A 27,608-nucleotide genomic window follows, 5' to 3' on the forward strand; every position below is an offset into this window, starting at 1 on the left:
CCCCGAAAGAGTAAATTGAGTTTCTCAAAACGGAATGATGTGCACAGAATGTTACTACAGTAACTGACAGTACACCGAGAGTGTATTAGTAAAGAAAAAATATATTAAAAAATTCAAGCTCTTTCAACATACTGTGTTTGTATGTGTAAACTTTATACAACAGGAACTTGATAGAAACATTTAGGATTTTACATGGAATTTTTCTATCTATATACCAAGGGCTTTTTCCCCCTTATAAGGGAGGTAGCCAAATCAAAGGCAACCTACTCCTAACCATTCCACTCTCATCCACCACCCTTTCCCCCTTTTCCTCTCATTTTAGCCCTTCGTGGATGACGTGTCATCCCTGTATCTCGCCCACTGCCCTAGGTCTGAAGCAATGTAGCAAGACACAGTACGTCCACAGCAAGGCCGTTTCACTTAATCGGCGACACCTCCCCCCAATCTCCGTCCCGTCATGCAGAAAGAGAAGACGGGGAGAAATCCCTTCTGGCTGAGTCAAAATATTCACACATAAGCGCTCCCTAAACTCCTACCCGCGCCCCTCCCTTCCTTCCATAATAGTATTATCTACTGTATACACACTCTCCACACGTCCCTATCTTCTCCCTTCCTTGCCCAACAGACATTCCTCCCTTGCTCAACACCCCTTTTACCCAATCCATCCATCTCATTCTCGGTCGTCCCTTAAGTTCACTCCCCGCACTTCTGCCTTCCACGCCTCTTTTACTTTCTATATGTCCAAACCTGCTTGTGGCAGGGTCAGAGGAGGGATAAAGTGAATTAGTGACGGAGTTTGGGAAGGTTTACGATAGGAACAATTTGAAGGTAAATGTGAGTAAAAACAAGGTGATGAGATGTACAAGGGGAGAGGGTGGCAGCGAGTTGAAGTATAAAAGGAGAGAGGCTGGAGGAAGTGGATAGCTTTAGGTATTTGGGGTCATATGTTGCAGGAAAAGGATGTTCACTCATTAGATTGAGAGAAATAAGTAAATGCATTGAGGAATTATAAAGCGTTATGAGAAATAAGCATCTGGGAATGGATACAAAGAGTGATTGTGCCGGCGGTATTGTAGAGGGCAGAGACTTGGAATTAAAGAGAGGCATAGAGGAAAATTTTGATGTGTTTTATATTAAATGTCTGAGAAGTATGATGGGGGTTACTAGGATGGATAGAGTGAGAAACGAGGAGGTAAAGAGGAAAGCGGGAGTGGAAAAGGTGATGGTAGATAGGGTCGATGGTTTGGACACATAGAAAGAACGAGTAATGAAAAGGTATTTATAATATCGGAATATTTTCACACGAAAATAAAATATAAGAAATAAAGAATTCGAGCTGTCAGTATGTTGATTTAACGTTGACATAAAAAAAAATATCAGCAACCGCGTAGTCCGTGAATGAGATAAATCTCCAGTTGAGATAGTTAAATGTAATGCAGTTCGAAGTTTTAAAATACATTTGGATGAAGATGAAAATATAGTGCTGTAATGTCTGTCAATTGGTCGTCTTGTTCTGACGGTGTTATTTTACTTTGAATATTTGTTTGATCCTTTGTTATTATTATTTATTTATTCATTTATTATTTATTTATTTTATATTTCACCTCGTTATAGCAAAAATAGTTCGTGAAAAGCTAGTAATTCTATCCTACGGGACAATATTTCGCCGAAGTGGAGCCATAGAGATGGTAAAGGGGAAATTTGAGAAGGGTTATAAAAACAGGGACAGCGTGCACACACACACACACACACACACACACACACACACATATATATATATATATATATATATACCGTATATATATATATATATATGTATATACATATATATATATATATATATATATATATATAGAGAGAGAGAGAGAGAGAGAGAGTGATTACTCCTCATTCAAGACTGCTGGCGTGTTTCTGCTCCGTAAGGATGTCACGAAAGTCCCTGAAATATTGAGTGCATAATATTTAATCCTTCAGTCCCCAGTAGATGGTCGTTAGGAGCAGAAAAGTTTCCCGTTGATATGATATGTCATTGAGACCCAATGGACCACTAATAACTATTGCATTGCCAGGTACGGTTAGCGCGGCCACTCCGCTCAATGGTTACAATTCAGTGAATAAAAGTATTTCGTAACACTAGGCAACTGAAAAATGTTTATGCCGTAACATTAGGCAAATGATAAAGGTCTATGCCATAACGCCAGGCAAATAACAGTGGTCTATGCCGTAACGCCAGGAAAATAACAAAGGTCTATGCCGTAATATTAGAGGAATGACAAAAGTGTATCCCGTAACACCAGGCAAATTACAAGGTTCTATGCGGTAACATCAGGCAAACGACAAAAGTCTATGCCTAATACCAGGCAAATGACAAAGGTCTCTGCCTAACATCAGGCAAACGACAAAGGTCTGTGCCGTAACGCCAGGCAAATGACAAAGGTCTATGCCGTAACATCAGGCAAATGACAAAGGTCTATGCCTAACATAAGGCAAGTGACAAAGGTCTATGTTGTAACGCCAGGCAAATGATAAAGGTCTATACCGTAACGCCAGGCAAATGATAAAGGTCTATACCGTAACACCAGACAAACTAAAAATCTTTAAATACTGGGCAGAGGCCAAAGGGGTATATTGGAAAAGAAGTCCCGCCGCGGATCCTAATTGACCATTCCCATTCTCTAATCGCCGTGCCACCACAGCGCCGGACATGACGCAGCCGGGAATTTGCATGAGATGTGGCCGGGAAGCTGGGGGAACTCGGCGAAGCGGCCGCAAATGTCGTCAACCACAAACACTAATTAATCTCCTCATCATAGAATAATATGTCGAATGGATTTATTCACTTCAGGAAAGATGATTAAACTCGGCGAAGCGGCCGCAAATGTCGTCAACCACAAACGCTAATTAATCTCATCATAGAATATGTCGGGTGGATTTATTCATTTCAGGAATGAAGATTAACCTATCTCAGATTACTCATTTCCGTGTCGGGCGATACTTAATCCTTAATTTTGGCTGCTGCCAGCCCATTCCTTTCACTTTTGTGTCACGCCTTCACCCTGAGGGGCCTCCCCTCAACTTGAATGAACTCGTCCAACTTCAGGAAGAATAAATTCCATAGAAAGTTTTGCAAATTGGAAGGAAACTCTCTTCGCCAGGCAATTTCATTCAACTGATAGAAACGTGCCAAGGGCCCATCTTAACCCTGTCACAGCTGTTGAAGTTCTCCTTTCCTTTGGCTGCCGCCAGGTGATTTTATTTAAATGAGAGGAAGCTGAGAGATTAACAATGAGATTACTACTACTAGCGACGATAATTCAACATATTATGAACACTGACCCGCTCTAAAACGGTAACACAAATTTCATTTCAATTATAATTATTTTTGGCTATTGCCAGCCAATTTCATTCAGGCGAGGGAACATGTGTGTGGGGTCCCGATCAGCCACTACCCCATCTTGTCTTGAGGCCTTCCTTCTACTGAAAAATATAAATTACATTATCACCGCCATCTACTTGACGGACTTAGTGTATTTACCTAGTTGTATTATACGGGAAGGGGAGCTATGCTCGTGGACCCGTCTTTGTATCTCGCAACATCTAGTTTGTTCTTAAATTATTGTATGGTGTTTGCACACACTATTGTTCCGTGTGTGTGTGTGTGGAGGTGGGTGTCAAAAGAGTGTGTGTTGGGGGGGAAGAGGGAGTGAGCTTTCCTATCCTCTTCCAAAGTCTCCCCGTAACTTATTCCATAATAGACTTTTTAAAAAATCGGCGTTTTAAACTTTGAAGTACTTTTACAGCAACGGCAGGGGCGCAGAATTCCCGGCATTTGGCGTTATATATATATATATATATATATATATATATATATATATGTATATATATATATATATATATATACATACACACACACATATATATATTATATATGTGTGTGTGATTCATAGTGTATATAGGCAGGTTTCCCTCAAGCATACTTCATTGAAGTTATTGGCAAGTTTGTTATAACGATGATTCTTGTATTTTACTCTATTTCTTAAAGTAATCTTGCCTTCTATAAGCAGTAATCCTAATGTTTCTACGTATGTCATGCTGTTCTTAATATCCAGAATGCGTTTTCACACCACTTGGTGCTTCTTCAGTGGCAGGAAGAATCTAAAACATAATCTCTTGTACGGGGATTATATACTTCAGGTAGGGGATTTTGGTGGGTCGTCATTGGTTGGCGTCGCCGGAGTTCCCTGTTCTCCTATTGGTTGGCGGGCAGCGTATATTGACATTCATTATTTCATTTCCATCGGTAGAAATTTTAAGCCCTCGAGCTGAGTATCTATTAATGTGTAAAACTTCTAAAATAAGTGTCTTGGCTCTGTTGAAAGTTAGAATTTCCATAGTCTAATTCTTGTCCCCTTAACCTTGATGGATTTTGCTATGGTGGTTCTTAGGGGCTCCTGAGGTTAGGTGGTACGACAGACGATGCGAGAGCTTCATGGTGGTCATGCTAATGTAGGTAGTAGGTTGGGTTGCACAGGCCCCAAGATTGCATGTGTACCTACATCCACCATCTTTTCCTTCCTCTCATCTTAGTTCCTCGTGGATGACGGGTTATCTTTTTATCCCACCCACAAACCTGGGGCACAAGCAATGTAGCAAGTCTCGAGTATTGGCTGCATGTTATTGTGTGGCATATTTTGTGCAGTAGCATGCAGCTGATGCTTTGAGGGACTACATGGGCCGCCCCTACTGACTAGAGCCACACATCATTCTATGTTAGAAATAATCTCTACTCATAGAAAAATTATACTAGTTTATCATACTGCAACTGTCCCTCTGTTATGCTGTCCTTCCACCCCTCTTGATACTGTCTTAATACCACTTCTTTGAGTATATATTTCCATTTTCGCCTCTGTCCCCTGTGGCAGGGGGAAGAAAGAATACTGCCGCTGAGTCTTCCCACTCGGGTCATAAAGGTCATAATGGCAGCTAAAATGGAATGGCGTGATGGAACTAGGAATCTTGCTCTCTGTAACCCTATGTGGTACATACCTATAAGAAGTCTATTCATGTACTGGTACAAAATATACTAAACCCAAACTCTTTGTGTATCAGGATTCTTCTAAGTAGACTGATGAAGAAAATTTATTTTTAAGCTGAAATAGATTAAGCATTTTACATCCAGGCTTCATCAATCTATTATGTTACTTGCGTCTCGACGTGAAGGTTTGGATCACCTTTTGATGACTCCAGACCCTCAGTGGATTATCTAATATGGTCCCACACCCCTTCACTTGACTCAAAATAATCATCACCATTCCTAGTTACCAATATTACTATTTCCAAATATATAAATAGCTTGAATTTACTGTAGTCTAGATATGGATATCTGGGAAAAGAACATTAAATAAAATCATATTTATTTACAAAAAGCAAAATAAAAAATGAGAAATGACAAATCTACAAACAGCTACAACTCGACTACATAACACAGACCACGGTTTCCGACGGAGACCGAAACCCGACACGCCATTATCACTGGAGACGCTTGTTCCCACCTGGGCTGCATCCAAATGCAAGCCATACCCGTTTTGATGACCTCATTTATCGTGGATGACAGACCATCGTCCGCTCGTCCCCTCCTTACGCTAGGAGCGCCGTCACCGACAACACTGGCGCCTCGCGGTGACGACCCGCCGCCGACGGGACGCTCTGGAGAATACGGGTCGCGGCACGGATAAGCCCCGCCTACGTCCACCCGCTTACCTGCGTGACCTCCGGGTTCCCGTCCGACAGCCGTGCCCTACCCAAGGTCCATATAGTATACTATATGGACCTTGGCCCTACCCAACTCCATCCCTCCTTATTGGAAGCTCCAAAATGCCCTTTCCGCCGACGAGGATAGGTGATGTACGACCAGTGCATTGCCGCCCCCGCCACGTACAGAAGCGACCACTGGCCTCCGGAGACGCCGCCCAGTCGCGTCCCATCCCTCGGTGGAGGACCTGCCGTCCTCATGCGCGGATCCCCCCAATTCCGCCCCCGCCGCTCGCCCCGGCTCGCGAGTAAGCATACCCATCGCCATGGTCATGTGAGCGCGGAGGGGGGTGGGAGGTGTGGTGTAGTGCTTCAAGGTGCTTTGGCATTGGATACAAGCAGAGCACTGTAGGGTTGCAACGTAATGTTGTAACACGCCCCAACCACCCACTTTCCAGTACAAGGACTCTTTGTCACGGCCACAAGGCCTTTATTCATACATGTGTACTAGGCGTGGCATAGTCTTCTGCGTAGAGAGAACGGCGCTACCCCCACGTCAGTCTATACCAGTCTCCCATACAGAGAGCATCCAACGCTCTTCTGTACGCTTACGTCACAATAAAGATTCAAACATCGTCCCCCCGCGTTTCAGTTGCACACATATGACATGCACATACCATACCTAGTCTCAAGGCATTCTTGAACGTCTCTCTGCAATTCAACATAGATTGGGATGAATGTTTACCTTCCCTCTTATTTGTAGCTCACAATACCATTCAAGTGAGCTTAGGATGCAGTCCTGTAAAACTCTTCTTTACTTATGATGTAAGAGGACCACTAAAGGCCTTAAGAGAAAAATTATTACAAGGTGGTCCACCTGAAAATAACATGACTTATATTTCTTAATTTATAGAGAAACTCATTGCAGCATGGAAGTTGGCCCACCAAAACCTGGAGAAATCACAAGATCCATAAATGCAAGCAAGACCTACTAAAAACTAAATACTGAAACTCCAAACAGAAAGAAAAAGGAAAGATAACGTTACACCAACACTTTAAAACTATATTTCATCAGAAATGAAAACCCTATATGCAGTTCTACTGCAGAAAGAACCTTGCCCACAGAGGAATCTGATCTTCACCTCTCCAGTCCTGTGTACTCAACACTATTACAGAAAGGATGTTGGACTTTCAAATTAAACTTGTGCACTTACTATTTTGAGCTCGACAAGAATTACTTGACCTGATACATGAATACCCTCAATTATTTACTGAGTGCTTAGGGAGTTTTGGGAGGAATGTCAATGTAGTGGTATTGGGAGACCTAAATGCTAAAGTAGGGGATGAACCAATAGATGGCGTGGTTGAAAAGCGTGGAGTGCCAGGTAGATATCATAGTGGAGAGTTAATGGTGGAGATGTGTTAAGAGAGTTGATAGCTAACACCATGTTTTGGAAGAAAGTCAAGCATAAGTACACATAGGAGAGGGTGGTTGATAAGGCATTAATGGGCTTATATAGGGGTATCCACTAAAAGAATATGAAGAGTTCTGGATCTCCATGTTCTTAGGGGAGAGAGTGGGGGAATATCAGATAATTTTTTTGTTGGAAGGTAAATTGAGAGTGGAGGATAGGTGGAGAAAGAGGAAAAGAGTGAAAGGTAGAGAGGGGCTTAGAGTAAATTGTTTAAATGAAAAAGAAAAGGAGCAGAAGTACAATGAGAAGCTGAGAGAAGCATGGGAGGTGGTGATGTATAGGGAGTGGGGGTGTTTCGGGGAGAGGGAGATGGCAGGGTGTGTAGGGATGATATGTGAAAGAGGGAGGATGGGAGAGAATAGAAGGAAAGGTAGTGAGTGGTGGGATGATAAAGTGAAGAGAGTAGTAGAAGAGAAGTGAGCATTCAGGGACTGGTTGCAAAATAATACATGAGAAACATATAAGAAGTATAAAGGAGAAAGAAGAAAAGCAAAACAAAAGATTAAGGAGGCAAAAAGGAGAGATGTAAAATGGGGGATGAGTATGACAAAATTTTGAAGGCAATAAAAAGATGTTTTGGAAGGAAATCAAGAGAGGAAAGAGAGGTGTCAAGTAGAAAACAAATGGTAAAAGGTGCATATGGACATACTGGAAGAGGAAACAGAGCATTTTAGAGAGTTGTTGAATGTAGAAGAAGATAGGAAGGGATTGGTGGTACCAATGGGAGCCACTAAGAAAGTTACAGTGATGGGAGAAGAAAATGAAGGAGAAATAAGAAAAGATGAGGTGCAAGTAGCTATGAAAATTATGAGAGCAGGTAAAGCACCTGTCATGTGGAGTGTCTGAAGAAGGGAGTTACAGTAAGAGTGGACTAGCTAGTGAGGTTATCTAATGTGTGTCTATGGGAGGGCAGAGTGCAGGACTGGAGGAGTGCCTGTATGGTCCTGCTTGGCAAGGGAAGAGGGGACGAATGTGAGTGTTGTGGTTTCAGAGGGATCAGTTTCTTGAGTGTAGTTCGGGCTCAGGGCTTATAGGAAGGTTTTGATTGAGAGGATTGGGAGAGGAACAGAGGGAGCAGTTGGTGAGGAACAGTGTGGGGTTTGGGAGGGGTGGGGGTTGCGTGGATCAAATTTTAGTGGTGGAGCAGATGTGTAAGAAGGCTTTGGCAAACAGTAGGGTATTTCTTGGGCCTTTTATGGATTTGGTAAAAGCTTGTGACAGGATGGATGGGAGGGTGCTGTGGGAGGTTTTGGCGATGTGTAGGATTTGAGGAGAGCTGTTAACGGCAGTCATGAGTTTTTATGATAGTAGTAGAGCCTGTATTGGAATTGGAAATGGAGAGAGCAAGTGGTATGAGGTGGGAATGGGACTGCAGGAGATAGGGATGAGTGGAGAGTGTCTATGTATAGATGATACTGTGATGCAAGGTAAGGTACAGGGGTTGGGAGGGTAGAGAGTGCTTATTATATCTTTAATAGTGTGTCATACTATTCCTTTTAAAATAACAGTAATCATTCTCCATATGAAATCTATTAATTTGAAGCCGTTGTCATAAGAGGAAAAGTATTTGAATGGATTAGAGCATGGATCAGTGACAGAAAACAGCATGTCACCATTAACGGTGTAAAATTTAAATGGGGGTGTGTTACTAGTGAAGTTTCCCAGGGCTCTGTTATGGATCCCTTGTTCATTATGTACAGGGTGTTTGGGATAAATTTGACCCTTTTTCTGAAAGGAAAGAAAAATGTCATATCTTGGCCAAAAGTTGATATATTCTCAAAATTCAAAGTGCATCTCTTAGAGGATCCTTTGCCAAATACAGCTCACTCAAAGAAGCTGCCCTGAACCTCCACCATGGTCTTCAGGTGGGACCTGAACCTGCAGCACACGGCCTTCACAGTGTCCTTTGAGAGACACCTGACCAGTTTGATCCTGGCAATCAGCTCATCCATGATGTTGCAGGCAGTACAATTGGTGTCTTTTTCAACTGCACCCCACACATAATAGTCCATGGAGTTGCCATCAGGTGAGTTGAGGGACCAGATATTGGGACTGGTAAAGTCATAGAAGTTCTCAGACAACCACTTCTGGGTTTTCCTGGAGGTGTGACACGAAGCTGAGTCCTGCTGCCACATGTATGGTCTTCCTGCAGCCACCCTCTTCACCCAGTGCTTGACAACAGTGGCAACTCAGTATAGCCATCTGAAGTGAGTCTGAGTCCCTCTTCAAAGATGTGGGGCGGCATAATGTGGCCTTTGCTGGAAACACACCCAAAGACCATCACAATTTGCAGGAACTTGGTCTTCATGAAGTGCAGGACTTTGTGTGCACTGTAAGCTAGCCACTTGCTGTTCTGCACATTGTGCAACTGGTCCTGGCAAAAATTCTTCTCATCTAAGAAGAACCAGAGCATCCCCAGCTTGACTGGGCATTTGACCTTGTTGAGGAGTTTCTTGGCTTTCATAAGGTGGTTCTCTTGGGCCTTGGTGGTGAGTAGTTGGCCCTTGCACCTCTTGTATGACAAGTAGCGAAGATCCTTGTTCAGTGCTTTCTTCATAGTTGCCTCTCTGATGTCCATCTCTCTCACCAAGGACGGACAGAGTGAGACATGAGGAGGTGAAGAGGAGAGCAGGGGTGGAGAGCTGGCAGATAAGGCTGATGAAAGAATACCAGGATGTTTTGGTTACATGGATATATATGAAGAAAGACTAATAAAATGAGTATGGAAGGCAGAGCTGGATATTGAATTTGAGGGGAAGACTGAGAATGAGATAGATGGATGGATGGAGTGAAGGGGGCCTTGAGTAAAAGGGGAATGTCTGTTGAGCAGGAACAGGAGAAGGCTAGAGATAGCTGTGAGTGGAGAATGGCTGTGAATGGACAATAAATTGTGATGGCTTGAAGGGATTTCTTTTTGTCCTCTCTATTTTCATATGAAGAATCGTGGAAGGAGTAACCATGTAAATGAAGCATTGGGGGTAAACCAGCTTAGGCTGTGGGCCCTTCTGTGGATATGCTCTGCCTTGCTGTAATACCTCTGACTGGGGCAGTGGGTGGGGGACAGGAATAGCCCTTCATCCACAAGGAGCTAAGATAGAAAAGAAACAAATGGGTGATGGATGGGAGTGGGATGGGTGCGTGATTTGGCTACCTCCCTATGTGGTATGTGTCTTCAGACATAGTGCAATAGTCTTCATGGAAAGAAGAGAAAGTGAATTGCTAGCAACAAAATACGATAGTCCTACCCTGTCAATACCAAATGGACTTCATAAGAGATTATGTATTGACACTAGCTTACTATGACAGAATTTAAGTTTTTGTGTACTGTTCCAATAATTACTACTGTCTTTTGATAAGACTAGAGATATTTTTTTCATTTGAAATTCTCTCCATACCTGATAGGGATTGTCAACCACCTTAGACAAGTTTCATAAACCCTGAGTAATTTCTTGATCACCTTTTAAAAAGTAAGTAAATGAATGAATCAACCCATTGCCTCAGATCTCTTGCAGGAGACCTACAGCCATCTTGCAATCAGTCATGGCCACTGGTTCAGCCCATGTCACTCAAAGAAGAGATTTTGTTGTCTCAATAGAGTGAGATTAGGCCAATACAGAATGAAGTGTTTCTTTGCAAGCATGTTGCAAGGGCGGCAGTGAAACAGGTCGTGTGGTTCGTGGGTTTATTAATCAGTAGGTTATGCGCACAGAGGGGGCACGTCAAGTACCAAAGAGTCCTACATAGCGACTGGGGTATGGGTGAAGGTGCTAGGTGCTGTAAGCACACATATATAAAGGAAGCTTTATTGTAAGTATGAAAGGAGTCCTTGTAGTGGGAGGCATCTGGGGGTTGGGCACCCAGTACACCACCCTTGCACTAGTTCTAATTAGTCCTATGCCCAGTACGCTATTCCACAGTGTTCTCTTTTTTTTTTCCATAGTGGTTCCACCTGGAGTAGCTGGAGTCTGTTGCCAGATCTGTTCCAAAGTTTCTCACTTGTCTTAAGAGTGATTTTTGGTTGGGTTGATTTCTAGGGGAACTTGGAGAAATATAATATTTGAAAGTCTGTTGTGGAGTGCTTGTTTTGTGATATTAGTATATTATATGGACATGTTGTGGGGTGCTAGGGGCAGGTTATTGTAGATGTTTGAGTAGTGGGCTATGCTTGTGTGTAATGTCAGGGTTCTTAACCTGATTGTAGCATGCAAGAAAGGAGCAAAGCCAATTGGGTCCCATCTCCTACTCTCCAATTTATCATACCTATCCTCAAATTCATATATAGTTCCAACTTAATCTATATCCTTGATTTCCAAATCTCATATTTAGATTTGAATCTATGTATTGTTCTAGCTTGTATTATATTTCCTTCTAAGCCATTCCAAGTATTCAAGAGATCTCCTCTGTCAATGTGGGATACTTGAAAGGCTTTTGTGCAGAACTTTATGCCTATCATTCTCATGTGGTGCTCTATGGAAAGGATTCTGTTTTTTGAGTGTAAATATTCAATTAGGTCTGTTTCAATGAATCCAGTTAATATTTCTAATGCTTCGGGTTCCTTGGAGGATGTCTTTGTTTTCTCAATTGTTGGGCACTGTTCTCAGGATACATAGTTTGATTTTGATGAGTTATTTCTATACAGTGATTAGTGTTCCTTTCTGCTGTCCAAATCCTGTACCTACCACTGTTCAGTATAAGTATGTTAAGTCTTTTGCTTATCTTCACTATCAGGTCTTTGTTGTATGGGCTGAAGGTCATGTGTGTATCAGAAGTAAGGCCAAGAATTTAAGGTTTTTTGTCCAGTGAGGGGGTTAATCATTTAATCTAACTTCTAGGTGCTTCTTTGATCCATGGTAGTTGTGTGTAACATCACTGACAACTTCTGAAGACAAGCAAACATTTTGTTTTGTCTTAGCCATTATTCTAGTTTGTTGATGCAGATTTGAGTGTTTTTGGCAGCTGATTTGTAATTGTAGTGTTGGGCTTATTGTCAAGTCATCTGCATCAGTAAGATCTTTGATGTTGTGCACTGGGTTGGGTGTAGGGAGGTCATTTGTGAAAAGGTGATCTATTTCTCTTTGGAGTGTGTCATACAATCTTTTGGTCCTCAATGGATTGTTGTTCTGTGATATTCTGCACTCTCCCAGTCAGGCATGTTAACCATTTTTTGTAATTACTGTATGTATCAGTTTCTATGATCTTTATTAACAGGATGTGTTCGATGAACTATGTCAAGTCTTATTTTCTATTGCCTTCATTATCCTTCTGCCATGTGGTATTTATTTTTTCAAGTCTTCCTGTACTTGTTGGATGAAATTTGTGAGCACTATGTTGATGTAATGGCCCTCTTCATATCCATGTTGATTTGGTGAGAAAGTATGTGTGTTTTTGTACTTTCCAACATTAATCTTTCCATCATTTTAGATATGGTGGAGAGGAGGGAAAGGTCAGTATGATGCTGGGATTTCTGGAAGTTTGTTTGATTTCTGGATGGTTATGTTTTAGTATCCAAGTCTCACACCCGTAGATTATTGCTGGCAGAATGCATTGATTGTAAACTTTATGTTTCAAACATAAAGGGGCAGTTGTGTGAATCATGGAATGCTATGAAGGAGGCCTTTGTTCAGCAGTGGACTTGGAATGGCTAATTTGATTGATGTTTTAGTATGCTCTTTGTCAGCTCATTGGTGTGATGGTCTGTATATATTTTCCCATTTATAGCATTAGTACCCATTGTGTGCATTGTTAGCCTTTAACTTTAGATATGGTGGAGAGGAGAAAATAGAAGGAAGGGTAGTGAATGGTGGGATGAGGAAACAAAGAAGGTTGTAGAAGAGAAGAAGCGAGCTTTCACAGATTGGTTACAAAATAGAATGAGATAATCATATGAGAGGTGCAAAGAGAAGAGAAGTAAAGCATAAAATTAAGGAGGCAAAGAGGATAGCAGATGTAAAATGGGGTGAGAGAATGACAGATAATTTTGAAAATAGTAAAAAGATATTTTTGAAGGAAATTAACCACTTCCATACGGTGACGCCTACGTAGGCGGCATGAGGAGCAAGTGGGTACTCTATGATGCCGACGTCGGCATCTTGATTATACAGTATTGTAGTCATACCTACGTAATTTCCATTCTCTCTAAACTGGCTTCATCAATTTTCTATGGTTATCAAAATACACGGGTGAAAGAGAACGAACGATTGAGCACTGACTTTATTTTTTATAATGCGATTATTATGACACAACATCGCACATTGGGCAGCTAATGCTGCCAGATGTGCGATGTGCCCCGGAGTGAAGAGGTTAAGAGAGGAAGGGGAGGCAAATCAAGTGGAGAAGAAAAAGGTAAAAGGTGCAGATGGAGAGACGATAATGGGAGAGATGGTAGTAAGAGGAAGGTGGGCAGAGTATTTTAGGGAGTTGCTAAATGTGAAGGAGGATAGGGAGGGAAAGATAGTTGCAGTGGGAAATGCTAAGAAAATGACCGTGATGAGTGAGGAAAATGGAGGAGAAATAAGGAAGGATGAAGTGAAGGCAGTTGTTAAGATGATGAGAGCAGGTAAGGCACCTGGTCTGGATGGATGCCATGCAGAATGTCTATAAAAAGGAGGTACAGTGATGGTGGACTGGCTGGTGAGGTTATTTAATGTTTGCTGGAGAGAGGGTAGAGTGCCGGAGGACTGCCTGTATAGTTCCACTTTACAAGGGAAAAGGGGACAAGTGTGAATGTAGTAGTTTCAGAGGGATTAGCTTGTTAAGTGTAGTTGGGAAGGCTTATGGGAGGATCTTGATTGAGAGGATTAGGAGAGGAACAGAGGGAGTAATTGGTGAGGAACAGTGTGGATTTAAGATGGGTAGAGGTTGTGTAGATCAGATTTTTGTGGTAAGACAGATATATGAGAAACCTGTAGGAAAGGGGAAGGATGTTTTTTGGGCTTTTATGGGTCTGGAAAAGGCTTACGATAGGGTAGACAGAAAGGCACTGTGGGAGGTCTTGCAGATATATGGGATAGGAAAGCTTTTAGGAGCTGTGAAGAGATTTCATGAGAGTAGTAGAGCATGTGTCCGGATTAGAAATGGAGAGAGAGAATGGTTCTAGGTAAAGGTGGGACTTCGTCAGAGATGTGTTATGTCACCCTGGCTGTTCAACTTATACATGGATGGGGTAGTGCAAGAGGTAAATGCAAGGGTAGTGGGTCTGGGATTGGAGATGTTTAAAGAAAATGGAGAAAAGTGGGATATGACCAGCTGTTGTTTGCGAACGACACTGCGCTTGTAGCAGGATAGGAGGAGGGATTGAGGAAGTTGGTGACAGAGTTTGGGAGTGTGTGTGATAGAAGCTAAAGATAAATGTGGGTAAAAGTAAGGTGATGAGATGTACAAGGGGTGAAAGTGGCAGTAGACTGGAAGTGAGCATTAAGGGAGAGCGACTGGAGGTAGTGGATAGTTTTAGATACTTGGGTGCAAATGTGGCAGGAAAAGGTGGAGTGAACGTGGAGGTAGAATGTAGATTGAGAGAAGCAAGTAAATGCCTTGGTGGATTAAAGAGTGTAATGAGGAATAGAAATTTGGGAATGGATGCTAAGAGGAGACTGTATGAAGGAGTGATTGTGCCAACAGCACTGTATGGGGCAGAAACATGGAACATAAGAGAGGAAGAGAGAAGGAGTTTGAATGTGTTTGAGATGAGGTGTCTGAGAAGTATGATGGGGGTTACTAGGCTAGATAGAGTGAGAAATGAGGAGGTGAGGAGAACAGGGGTGGAAAGGGAGTTGGGAGATAGGGTTGATGAAAGAGTATTAGGATGGTTTGGACACATGGAAAGAATGAGTGAAGAAAGACTAGTAAAAGAGGTATGGAAGACAGATGTGGAGGGAGTGAACTTGAGGGGATGTCCTAGGATGAGGTGGATGGATGGGGTGAAGGGGGCTTTGGGGAAGAGGGGAATGTCTGTTGAGGAAGGACGGGAGAGGACAGAAGACAGGGGTGAATGGAGAATGGTTGTATATGGATGATGTTGTGATGCATGAGGTGGAATGGGGGGTGAGGTAGTATGTGTGAGCAAAATTTGACGCAGCCCGAAGGGATTTCTCCCCGTCTTCTCCTTTTATGTATGGGGGGGACGGAGAGGGGGGGTTGCCAATTTAATGAAGTGGCCTTGCTGTGGATGTGCTGTGTCTTGCGACACTGCTTCTGACCCAGGGCAGTGGACAAGGTGCAGGGATGACCTGTCATCCAGGAGGTGCTAAGATAAGAGGGAGGGTGTGGAGTGTATTGAGGGATGGAATGGGTGAGAATGATTTTATGCCTTTTACTTTTTGGCTACCTCCCTTGAAAGGGGGAAAAAGCCTTGGTATATGTATGTATTAAAATACTGAGCATGTTATTGATTTATTGTAATGTATTTAACTTAGGTGCAATGTATGCACTCTTAATGTGAGTTTTGCCACCAAAACAAGGCATAGCATCAGTATTGTCCCTTTAAGGTATAAACATGCTTTTGTACATTTTATTGAATGTAACGAATGGTGACTCCATACACTAGTTTTCTGTGTTAAGATGCTTTTATTGCCACCCTACTACACTGGGATGCCATAGTGCCACCAGGAGTGGTGTCATGGTGTTGTGCTTGTCCATGGAGATGCCATTGTGACAAAAGTGTATGACAAATTGCCCCCAATGTACTAAATAAAAGCAATCCACCAATCTCTATTTCTTACAAAGTGTGTGGCCCCAGTAGACTAGTAAATGGTTTCTAAAAAAAGACTCAAAATATATAAATAAATGTCTGTATTAATATACTTTCTATGTCAAGTCTTGTACTTGAATTCTCTCTGCTGTCCGGCTATATCATTCAACTGTATATAATCCCTTCAAACAGCAGAGCAGGGTTAATCCATGCCCTACAACATTTTATAGTGACTGATTGTACTGTCAGTTTCAGTCACTGCCCCACTCTTGGCTTCAACTTTAGGATGGAAGTCAACCTTGGAGCACAAGGTGGTGAGGTAGTAGTTGGTTTTCCATCAGCCTGTTTTTGAATCCCACTTTGGAATCTTGCCTCTTTCTTCTAGGACAGATGAGATTGAGAAGGCTAAAGGACATCCAAATAGGATTCACAGTAGGTAGGGAAAAACCTCACCCTATATCCCTAGGGTAGATGATACAGACTTTCTACCTCACCACAGTGACTAAATCCAGTTTGGTAATACAGTATTGCATGGATGGTGCAAAGTTCATATTGGTGTCATGTATTGGAACAACAGTTGTTGTGAATGGTGTGTAATCAGCTCAGACACATTAATTCTGTACCAACATAAAAGTGCGGCATTGGTATTTTGCACCTTTTATGTATGGTACTACAGAGGGGTTAGGAAGCAAAAGGCAATGAAAATTTGTAACATTTAATAAACCTTTCATTATATAAATAGAAATGTACATACATACATATACCAAGGCTTTTTCCCCCTTACAAGGGAGGTAGCCAAAAAGGGAAAGGCATAAAAACACTCCCACCCATTTCATCCCTACATACACTCCACACCCCTCCCACCCTCCCTCTCATCTGAGCACCTCCTGGATGACGGGTCATCCCTGCACCCTGCCCACCGCCCTGGGTCAGAAGCAGTGTCGCAAGACACAGCACATCCACAGCAAGGCCGCTTCATTCAATCGGCGACCCCCCCTCTCCGTCCCCCCTTGCATATAAGGAGAGGACGGGGAGAAATCCCTTCGGGCTGCGTCAAAAATTACTCACACATACTACCCCACCCCCCACCCCCCTGCCCATTCCTCCTCATGCAATCACAACATCATCCATATACAACCATTCTCCACTCACCTCTGTCTTCCGTCCTCTCCCTTCCTTCCTCAACAGACATTCCCCTCTTCCCCAAAGCCCCCTTCACCCCATCCATCCACCTCATCCTAGGACGTCCCCTCATGTTCACTCCCTCCACATCTGCCTTCCATACCTCTTTTACTAGTCTTTCTTCACTCATTCTTTCCATGTGTCCAAACCATCCTAATATTCTTTCATCAACCCTATCTCCCAAATCCTTTTTCACCCCTGTTCTCCTCCTCACCTCCTCATTTCTCACTCTATCCAGCCTAGTAACCCCCACCATACTTCTCAGACACCTCATCTCAAACACATTCAAACTCCTTCTCTCTTCTTCTCTTATGTTCCACATTTCTGCCCCATACAGTGCTGTTGGCACAATCACTCCTTCATACAGTCTCCTCTTCGCATCCATTCCCAAATGTCTATTCCTCATTACACTCTTTAATCCACCAAGGCATTTACTCGCTTCTCTCAATCTACATTCTACCTCCACCTTCACTCCACCTTTTCCTGCTACACTTGCACCCAAGTATCTAAAACTATCCACTTCCTCCAGTCGCTCTCCCTTAATGTTCACTTCCAGTCTACTGCCACCTTCACCCCTTGTACATCTCATCACCTTACTTTTACCTACATTTATCTTTAGCTTTCTTCTATCACATACTCTCCCAAACTCTGCCACCAACTTCCTCAATCCCTCCTCTGACCCTGCCACAAGCGCAGTGTCGTCCGCAAACAACAGCTGGCTCACCTCCCACTTTTCTCCATTTTCTTTAACCATCTCCAATCCCTGACCCACCACCCTAGCATTCACCTCTCGCACCACCCCATCCATGTATAAGTTGAACAGCCAGGGCGACATAACGCATCCTTGACGAAGTCCCACCTTTACCTCAAACCACTCACTCTCTCCATTTCTAATCCTGACACAAGCTCTACTACTCTCATAAAAACTCTTGACAGCTCCTAGAAGCTTTCCTCCTATCCCATAAATCTGCATAACCTCCCACAGTGCCTTTCTGTCTACCCTATCATAAGCCTTTTCCAGATCCATAAAAGCCCAAAAAACATCCTTCCCCTTTCCTATAGCTTTCTCACATATCTGTCTTACCACAAAGATCTGATCTACACAACCTCTACCTGTCCTAAATCCACACTGTTCCTCACCAATTACTCCTTCTGTTCCTCTCCTAATCCTCTCAATTAAGATCCTCCCATAAGCCTTCCCTACTACACTTAACAGGCTAATCCCTCTGAAACTACTACATTCACACTTGTCCCCTTTTCCCTTGTAAAGAGGAACTATACAGGCACTTCTCCAGTCCTCCGGTACTCTACCCTCTCTCCAACAAACATTAAATAACCTCACCAACCAGTCCACCATCACTGAACCTCCCTTTTTCAGACATTCTGCATGGCATCCATCCAGACCAGGTGCCTTACCTGCTTTCATCATCTTTACAACTGCCTTCACCTCATCCTTCCTTATTTCTCCTCCATTCTCCTCACACATCTCATAAAAAATTCTTCCTTACCAAGTGGCACTTACCCTATCATCCTAGCTGCTGCTATGATATTCTATTCAACTCTTTATCTAGTGAATATAAATAAGAGATATGATGCCTTAACACTACAGTGTTTCACAACTAGTCTTGGAATGTTAAAAATATGAATCATCTATGCTGGTGGTTACAAATTGCTTAGGCAAACAAGGCTGTACTTTTTGAGAAATCAGTTGGACCTACTGGTTGAGCTAGATCTTTGTATGTTTACTGCAACCTCATCAATGACTAACTTGCTTCAATCATCAAGCACTGATCAAACACAAACAATAATTCAGTCATTTAACAAGAATAGCCATAGCTGAATGTGATGATCCAACCAAGTACACAACATGATTGCTCCTGCCACAACACCTGAGAATTACTATGAAAATATATTTTCTATATTAAGTGCTAAAACAACTGCCTTAACATTTCCTTAATAACCCACACTGATTGTCTAATCTTTAATTTTGTACTGCAAAAAGAAATCTGCAAACAGTGAAAGGATTTATGCAAATAAATGAAGGTACATCTTTCTATACTAAAAAGAATAGGTAATAAGATAGTTGAATGAATGTTGAGTTTGTTGCTCAACTATTCTTAGGGGATGCAAGTGAATACCCTTTTTTAGCACTAAAATGTAAGAGACAAGTACTAACAGTGGTAGCTCATGGTATGATGAAGTGGGTGGGGTACTGTTGGGGTGTGCAACTGTGTTGATACACACAACATTAAGGCAGCTACATTTGCCACACACCCTACAAACTACACAAAACAAACCATTAAAAATAATAACAAGATGCACTAAAACAACTCCAACAGAAAATCTACTCACAGAAACAAAAATTCTCCCTATAGAACAGCACTTGCTTTATGCAAGAACCCTCATTCCCAACCATCCATATCATAACATAACAAGCACAACCAAGTTAATGCAACAAAAATACTATACCTGCAGCATTTTACTCAAACATTAACAACTTTCCATATGCACCACACAACACATCCATACAAAAAAATAATAAACAAATAAATAAACACACAATCATCATAAACAAGTGCTCCAGGACCAACCACCAAAATCCTTTAAGTATCAGCTCAACAGAAATTTCTTTGACAAGTAAGAACTACATTCCCATGACTACATTCAGACCACCATCCAACTTTAAAACAATACTAAAACAGAAGAGACCAGGCCACTGATGCAATCACCACACACAATACACAAAACATCTTATCCTATATAGTCCTATTCTAGTCTTACCCAGACAACAACATAATATCTCTTTCTTGAGTGATTGTGGGTTAATCTTGTGGCTGTTGCTGGTTACCTGGGAGATATGGGTCTCTTGCAAGAGACCTGGAACAATGAATTGATTGACTGATATCTCTAGAGAACACAATGTGGAAAAGGTTGCATATGTTGATACTACTGTGTATGTCTGCAGTCTCTTACACTTCTCACCATGAGCTGCCACTGCTATTCAACACCAAGAAAGGTTTTGTTTAATGAGAAAACTATTTAACACCTAAGAAAAATTATTTCTCAATCTATCCACAAAAAATAAATCTTCAATTTACATAGTGGGTAAGTGACTACAAGTAGGAATCAGATTATCCATGCCCATATAAGTTCAGCTTTTGTACATGTCTGAATGAAGTGTTTCTGTCAACCTCGTCATATACCTTTTCCAAATGCATGGAAAGCCAAGACATTCACTCTTTGCCAAGAATTCCTCAAATGTGTCTTACTACTAATAATTGATCTATGCATTCTTTTCCTCTCCACAACCCACACTGCCCTTTCTAATTACTCCCTCTGTTCCCCTTATCCTCTCAATTAGCACCTTCTGATACACCTAGCCAACTAAACCAAACAGGCTGAGTCTTTTAAAACTACTACATTCATGCTTGTCCCCAATTGAGGTGACTTTCCAGCTTTTATTTTTTCAATGTTACTAGTATCTCCTCTTTCATCACATTCTCCCAGCATCTCCCACTACCACAATCAATGCTTCCTTCTCTTCCTTTAAGTTCAACAATTTGAAATATTCTACCTATCATCTATTCACCACTACCTCCATCTGCTCCCTTTACCCTTTCCTTCGTATCTAATTCACCTCTCCACAATCTTTTAATTTTATTTCAAAACATTCTTTTTCTCAAAATTCTCAGTAAAACACCTACTCCTACATCTGAGGGACATGAAATAATATTCAAAACTATGTATGATAACAGGAGAACAAGGGACAGGATCCAAATGACCATTATTCCCTTTTCATATACTAATTAAGTAAATATACTTATGTCTAAGAAAATTGTTCTGTGCAACATGAACTGCTCTCTATTTGCAAATACAGTGGTAATATTTGTCATGCTCCCTATATCTATTACAATATCATGCACTATCTCCCCTAAACTAAATGACTAGCAGTGCTGTAATTCATTGGCTACACTAAGTTACATTCATACAAAATATAATTTTTTTCTTCAAGCAATCTTACACCATATGTAACATGCAATAAAACATAAATGAAACTAGTTTATCTCTTGTCAACTATCATATTACTGTACATATCTTGGTCATTCACAAGCTGTAGGACTATGCAGGAACCACATTTGATGTTAAAGAACTTTTGGTATAAAAGAAGATACAATACAGCCTGGAAAAAATATATGGGATTTAGCATTACATGCAAGGAAAGTGCAAAATTCAATAATTAATGCAAGTCATTCACTGCTACCAAACCACTGTCATTAATGGAGAGAAAAAATATGTGCATATGCAGTGAAAATATTTTGTTAATTTTTTCTAAGGCAAATCTGAATATATATATATATTTTTTTTTTACATAGTCTAGTTCTCCATGCATGAAAAAAATGAATGTTGAAAAATTACAGACATTATAAAGGCCTCAACCCTTTCCTGCACAATGTGCATTATGGTGAATATTCATTCTTGTATAAGCATAATTATTGCCTTCAGTTTCACTGACTGTAAACTCAGCTCCAGTCCTCTGGTAGATTCACATCTTTCAGGTATATATTAAACAACCTCACTAACCAATCTACTATAACAGCTCCTCTCTTCATCAGACAATTACACTGACAGCACTGATCTCTTGATTAAGGGTAGGAGTGCTTCAAGAGGTTATGAAAAATTAGGGAGGACTGTATGTCTAAAGGATGTGAAGAAATACAGATTTCCAAATAGATGCATAAATAATTGGAAGAGCTTAAAAAGTGATATAGTCTAAGTTGGAACAATACATGAATTCAAATTGGAATTCAAGGATATAGATTAAGTTAGAACTATAAACAAATTTTGAGGCAGCTAGGTATGATAAATTGGAGAGCAGGAGACAGAACCCAAAGAGTATTGCTCTTTTCCTGTATATCACAATCAGATAATTACTCCACATGACACCTATCCAACCTAGGTGTCTTACCATCCTTCATCCTTTTCAATGCTCTTATATCTCATCTTTTTTCTATAGCCTTCAAATTCATGTCCCATCACATTCATCTTTCCCTTACTGCCTTTACATCCATTAACATCTGTCCATCTGCACCCATTACCAAAATTTTCCTCTCTATGTGACTCACCCTCCTTCATTTTCTTCACTTCCTAAATATATTTTTCATTATTTTCAAAATTCTCCATCAAACTCCTACCCCAATTTGTATTTCCCATCCTTTTTGCTTTCCTCACTTCGTGTTTTATTTTTCTTCTCTTCTTGTGCCTCTCATATGTTTCCCTAGTCCTATCTTGCAGTCTTTGTAAGCTTGCTTGTTCTCTTCTACCACCACCTTCATCTTTTCATCCTTCCATTCGCTATCTTTTCTTCTGTTTCCTCCCATACTCCAAGTTCCACATACTCCCACTCACTAACTTCCTCACTTCTCCCTTTCAACACAGTTTCACTTTGCTAATTCATCCATCTTCCTTTTCACAAACTGTCAATCTCTTCCCTTTTACTATTATCTGTACCACAACCATGGACATCAAATAACCCAATTATTATGGTTCTGGTTGGTGTCCTCCCAAACCCTCTTATCCCTTGACTTTTCATAGAACAGAGTGCAAGATCCCTAGTCCCACCACTGTCCCATTTAGTCCCCTTTTACGATGCATGTGGGAAGCTGAATTCTTTCCCCACCACCAGAGGGTGATTTAGATGAGGTAGGGTCATAGAAGTGGTAATAGATAGATTCAAGGGAACAGCATACAGGAGGGACAGCTATTCTACAAAAGTATCATCATTCTTTTATAAGTAGACATGTTTACACTTTACCATAGATGAATAATATATGGTTTTGATCTACAGGGATGTCCCAAAACAGTCCCTAAAGAGATGAATGCAGTCACTACCCCAGCACAGGGTTCATTTATACACACCTATAAATTTTGCCAATGAGACTTGATAGATTGATCCCTCTAATACTACTACATTCATATTTGTCTCCCTTCTCTTATAATGCAGAATTACAAATGCAATCCTCTAATCCAGTGGGACATTTCCTTCCCTTAGACACACAATGAACAATCACACCAGCCAACTACTATAACTACTCCACCCTTAAGTTAAATTACCTGTCATATAAAGTATTCTGCATGTCATAAAATGTAACTAAAAGGGGTAGGATCCTTCTCTTTTTAACTTTCTCCTAACAAGGAGTCAAGGGAAAAGTATGCTTTGGCTCATCCAAACCTTTATACAGGAGACTGGACATCTGTATATATAGCAACTGATATGCTACAAATGTTTGAAAATGTAAAAGGAAATAAAATTTAATGATCCTGACCAGTAACTGATTCAGTTAAATTGAATCAATTACTGATGCAAATTTGTTGAAGCTGCATTACTTCTGACCTGGGCAGTGGACAGGAGACAGGGATGACCCTTCATCTATAAGGAGCTAACATAAGAGGGAAACAAGGGTGGTGGATGAGAATGGAATGAGTGGGAGTGGCTGTGTGACTTTGACTTGACTACCTCTCTTATAAGGAGGAAGAAGCCCTTGGTATATAGATAAGAGAGATAAGCTATAAAAGTTTAAGGATGTAAAAGGAAAGAAAGAAATCAAGTTTAATGATCCTATAATTACTGGCACAAATTTATTGAAATACAAATTTCCACTGCATATACACTTAACGAAAGTACTAAAATTACAGTAAAAATGCACATGACTTACTTAGTGATGTGAGAACTGCGATGATTATAAAGCAACCTGTGTATCCCACACTGTGGAGAAGTAAATTGTTTAGAGTTGCTAATAAAGGTCCTGAAACAGCCTGGAAGGAGTGAAAAAGAAGTTGTTAATCTATTCATTCAGTTCCCACTGTGGTGTTGTACCACATTACCCCATATAATCCTAATTTCAATTAGCAAAATATATTTACTACATGATCAATTCAGACATAAATGAGGACTCAAAAATTGGATAGTACTTATATGTAAAATTGGTCAATTTCAAAATAAATTTTTGGCTGAAGTTTAACTTAATGATGGATTGTTTCAGAATGCAGCTGAGGCCTTTCAATTTCAAATGTTGCCAAACACTGTTATGCTTTGACTCAGCCACCTTCCTTACAAGGGAGGAGAAAGCTCTTTGGTATGTATATATATAATTTTATTCAGCTGAGGGAAACTTCATACTGTTTAAGGGTACCTATCTTGATTAACTTTTAAATTATGGCAATCATTTATGAATGACAGTAGGTGGACTTGTACAGATTGTATGACTGTCATCTCAAACTGAAAATCTAAAGAATGCAGAGAAGAACTGGTGGAAAATATACACAACCTAATTATGTATTCATTAGAAGAAGGGATAATGCCTTAAAGGATTACAAAGAATTGCAAAGGAGGAGCATGCCGGCATGAGACCTCAAACAAAGAAGAGAACAAGGGGACCTACTAACGATCTACAGAATTATGAAAGGAAAAGGATGCCCTGATAGAGAGGACTTATCAAAGTGGGACAGGAAAAACAAGAGGACATGCAATGAAACTCAAAAAGGATAACTACAGAAGAGACCTGAAAAAGAACAGTTTCCCACACAGAGAGATAGATATATGGAACAAATTGGATGAAAAATTAGTGTGTGCAAACACAATACAAGAATTTAAGAACAAACTTGATCTTGCGAGATACAAAAACAGGTCACTACAAGCATAGCTCCCCTTCCTGTATAATACAACTAGGTAAATACATAGTCTTCTCTGTGCCTACCTCTCCAGATAACTATCTCATGATATTCTTTATTACCCTAAGACATTTACTTAAAAAAAAAAAAAAAAAAAAAAAAAAAAAAAAAAAAAAAAAAAAAAAACCATAAAATCCATTCCCACCCATTTCATCCCCACATACTCCACTCCCATCCACCCCCCTCCCTCCCTCTTATCTTGGCTCCTCCTGGATGATGGGTCATCCCTGCATCTTGCCCACTGCCCTGGGTCAGAAGCAGTGTTGCAAGACACAGCACATCCACAGCAAGGCCGCTTCATTAAATCAGTGACCCCACCCTCTCCATCCCCTCATGCAGAAATGGAGAAGATGGGGAGAAATCCCTTTGGGCTGCATCAATTTATTTCTCACACACACTCCCTCACCCCCCCATCACCCATCCATTCCCCTTCATGCATCACAGTATCATCCATCCATACATGACCATTCTCCATGCACCCCTATCTTCTGTCTTCTCCTGTCTTCCTCAACAGACATGCCCCTTTTACCCCATCCATTCATCTCATCCTTGATGTTTACTCCTACCTCTGCCTTTCATACCTTTTTTTTATTAATCACTCATCACTCATTCTTTTCAAACTATCCCAATACTCTTTCATCAACCCTATCTCCCAATTCCCTTTCCAGCCCCACTCTTCTCCTCATTTCTCACTCTATCCAGCCTAGTAACCCCTATCATACTTCTCAGGCACTTCATCTCAAACACATTCAAACTACTCCTCTCTTATGTTCCATATTTCTGCCTCTTACAGTGCTGTCAGCACAATCACTCCTTCATACAATCTCCTCTTAGTATCCATTCCTAAATGTCTATTTCTCATTACACTTTTTAATCTCCCAAGGCATTTACTTGCTTCTCTCAATTTACATTCTACCTCAACCTCCACTCATCCCTTTCCCACCACATTCGCACCCAAGTATCTAAAACTATCCACTTTCTCCTGTCTCTCTCCCTTAATACTCACTTCCAGTCTGCTGCCACTTTCTCTCCTTGCACATCTTATAACCTTATTTTTACCTACATTTATCTTCAATTTCCTTCTTTTGCACACCTTCCCAAACTGTCACTAACTTCCTCAGTTCCTCCTCTGATCCTGCCATAAGTGCAGTGTCGTCAGCAAACAACAACTGGCTTATCTCCCACTTTTCTCCATTTTCTTTAACCATCTCCAATCCCCAACCCATTACCCTTGCATTTACCTCTTGCACCACCCCATCCATGTATATATTGAACAGCCAAGGTGACATAACACATCCCTGGCAAAGTCCCACCTTTACCTCAAACCACTCACTCTCTCCATTTCTGATTCTAACATAAGCTCTACTATTCTTGTAAAAACTGCCTGCTCGTAACAGCTTTCCTCCTATCCCATATATCTGCATTACCTCCCACAGTGCCTTCCTATCTACCCTGCCTTAAGCCTTTTCTAAATCCATAAAGGCCCAAAAAACATCCTTACTTTTTCCTAAAGATTTCTCTAATATCTGTCTTACCACATAAGTTTGATCCATGCAACCCCTACCTGTCCTAAACCCATATTCTTCCTCACCAGTTACTTTCTCTGTTCCTCTCAATCAAGACCCTCCCATAAGCATTCCCATCTACACTTAACAAACTGATCCCTCTGAAACTACTACACTCACACTTGTCCCCTTTTCCCTTGTAAAGTGGAACTATACAGGCATTCCTCCAACACTCTACCCTCTCTTAAACAAACATTAAACAACCTCACCAGCCAGTCCATCATCATTGTACCTTCTTCTTTTAGACATTCTGCACAACACCCATCCAACCCAAGTGCCTTACCTGCTCTTATCTTTTTAACAAGTGCCTTCACCTCATATTTCCTTATTTCTCCTCCATTTTCCACACTCATCACTGTCATTTTCTTAATGCTTCTCACTGCAACTACCTTTCCCTCCCTATCCTCCTTCACATAGAGCAACTCCCTAAAATACTCTGCCCATCTTCCTCTTACTGCTGTCTCTTCCATTATCATCTCTCCATCTGCACCATTTACCTTTTCTTCTCTACTTGATATACCTCCGCTTCCACCCTTAATTTCTTTCCAGATTTGCCTCTTTTTTTCCTCTCTTAATTTCATTCCAAATCATGTTGTTATTACTTTCAAAATTTTATGTCATACTCTTACCCCATTTCACATCTGCTCTCCTCTTTGCCTCCTTTATCTTATGCTCTTTTCTTTGTACCTCTCATATGAATCTCTCATCCTATTTTGTAACCAATATGTGAATGCTTTCATTTTCTCTACAACCTTCTTTGTTTCCTTATTCCACCACTCACTACCCTTCCTTCTATTTCCTTCTGTCCTCCTTGTTCCACACACCATCTTTGCACACCTTGTGACTCCCTCTTTGAACCATCCCCATTCCTCCTCCACTCCTAGTTCTACTCTATCCTTCACTCCCTCCCACTCCTCTCTCAGCTTCTTCTTGTACTCCTTCTCCTTTTCTTTCTCATTTAAGCAGTTCACTTTAAGCATCTCCCTACCTTCTGTCCTTTTCCTCTTTCTCCATCTATCCTCCACTCTCAACTTACCTTCCACCAAAAATAGATCAGATATTCCCCCACTGTCTCTTCTTAGAACATGTACATCCTTAACTCTTCCTACTATCCTCCTGGTTACCACAATATAGTCCATTAACAATCTACCACTATTCCATCCACCATCTTCTCCCATATGTACTTATGCTTGACTTTCTTCCTAAACACTGTATTTGCTA

The 27,608-nt window shown here is 41.1% G+C and overlaps 1 protein-coding gene across 4 annotated transcripts in view; it reads right to left on the reverse strand.

Annotated features, from left to right (window-relative positions):
- Positions 1-18,025: 18,025 nt before the first annotated feature.
- Positions 18,026-27,608, reverse strand: part of LOC143033966 (apicoplast pyruvate carrier 1-like) — a 75,801-nt gene continuing 66,218 nt past the window's right edge. For 3 of the 4 annotated variants that reach the window (XM_076199759.1, XM_076200005.1, XM_076199926.1), the window contains exons 10-11: positions 23,808-23,907; positions 18,026-21,274 (exon numbers count right to left, since the gene is read on the reverse strand). In XM_076199759.1, the coding sequence (XP_076055874.1) occupies positions 21,237-21,274; positions 23,808-23,907 (138 nt within the window). In that variant the 3' untranslated portion in view covers positions 18,026-21,236. The remainder of the gene's footprint in view (positions 21,275-23,807; positions 23,908-27,608) is intronic. The other variant, XM_076199849.1, reaches the window with a different exon arrangement.

Source organism: Oratosquilla oratoria, chromosome 1 (assembly GCF_046742065.1).
Source record: "Oratosquilla oratoria isolate Oo_2021 chromosome 1, ASM4674206v1, whole genome shotgun sequence".
Classification (NCBI taxonomy): domain Eukaryota; kingdom Metazoa; phylum Arthropoda; class Malacostraca; order Stomatopoda; family Squillidae; genus Oratosquilla; species Oratosquilla oratoria.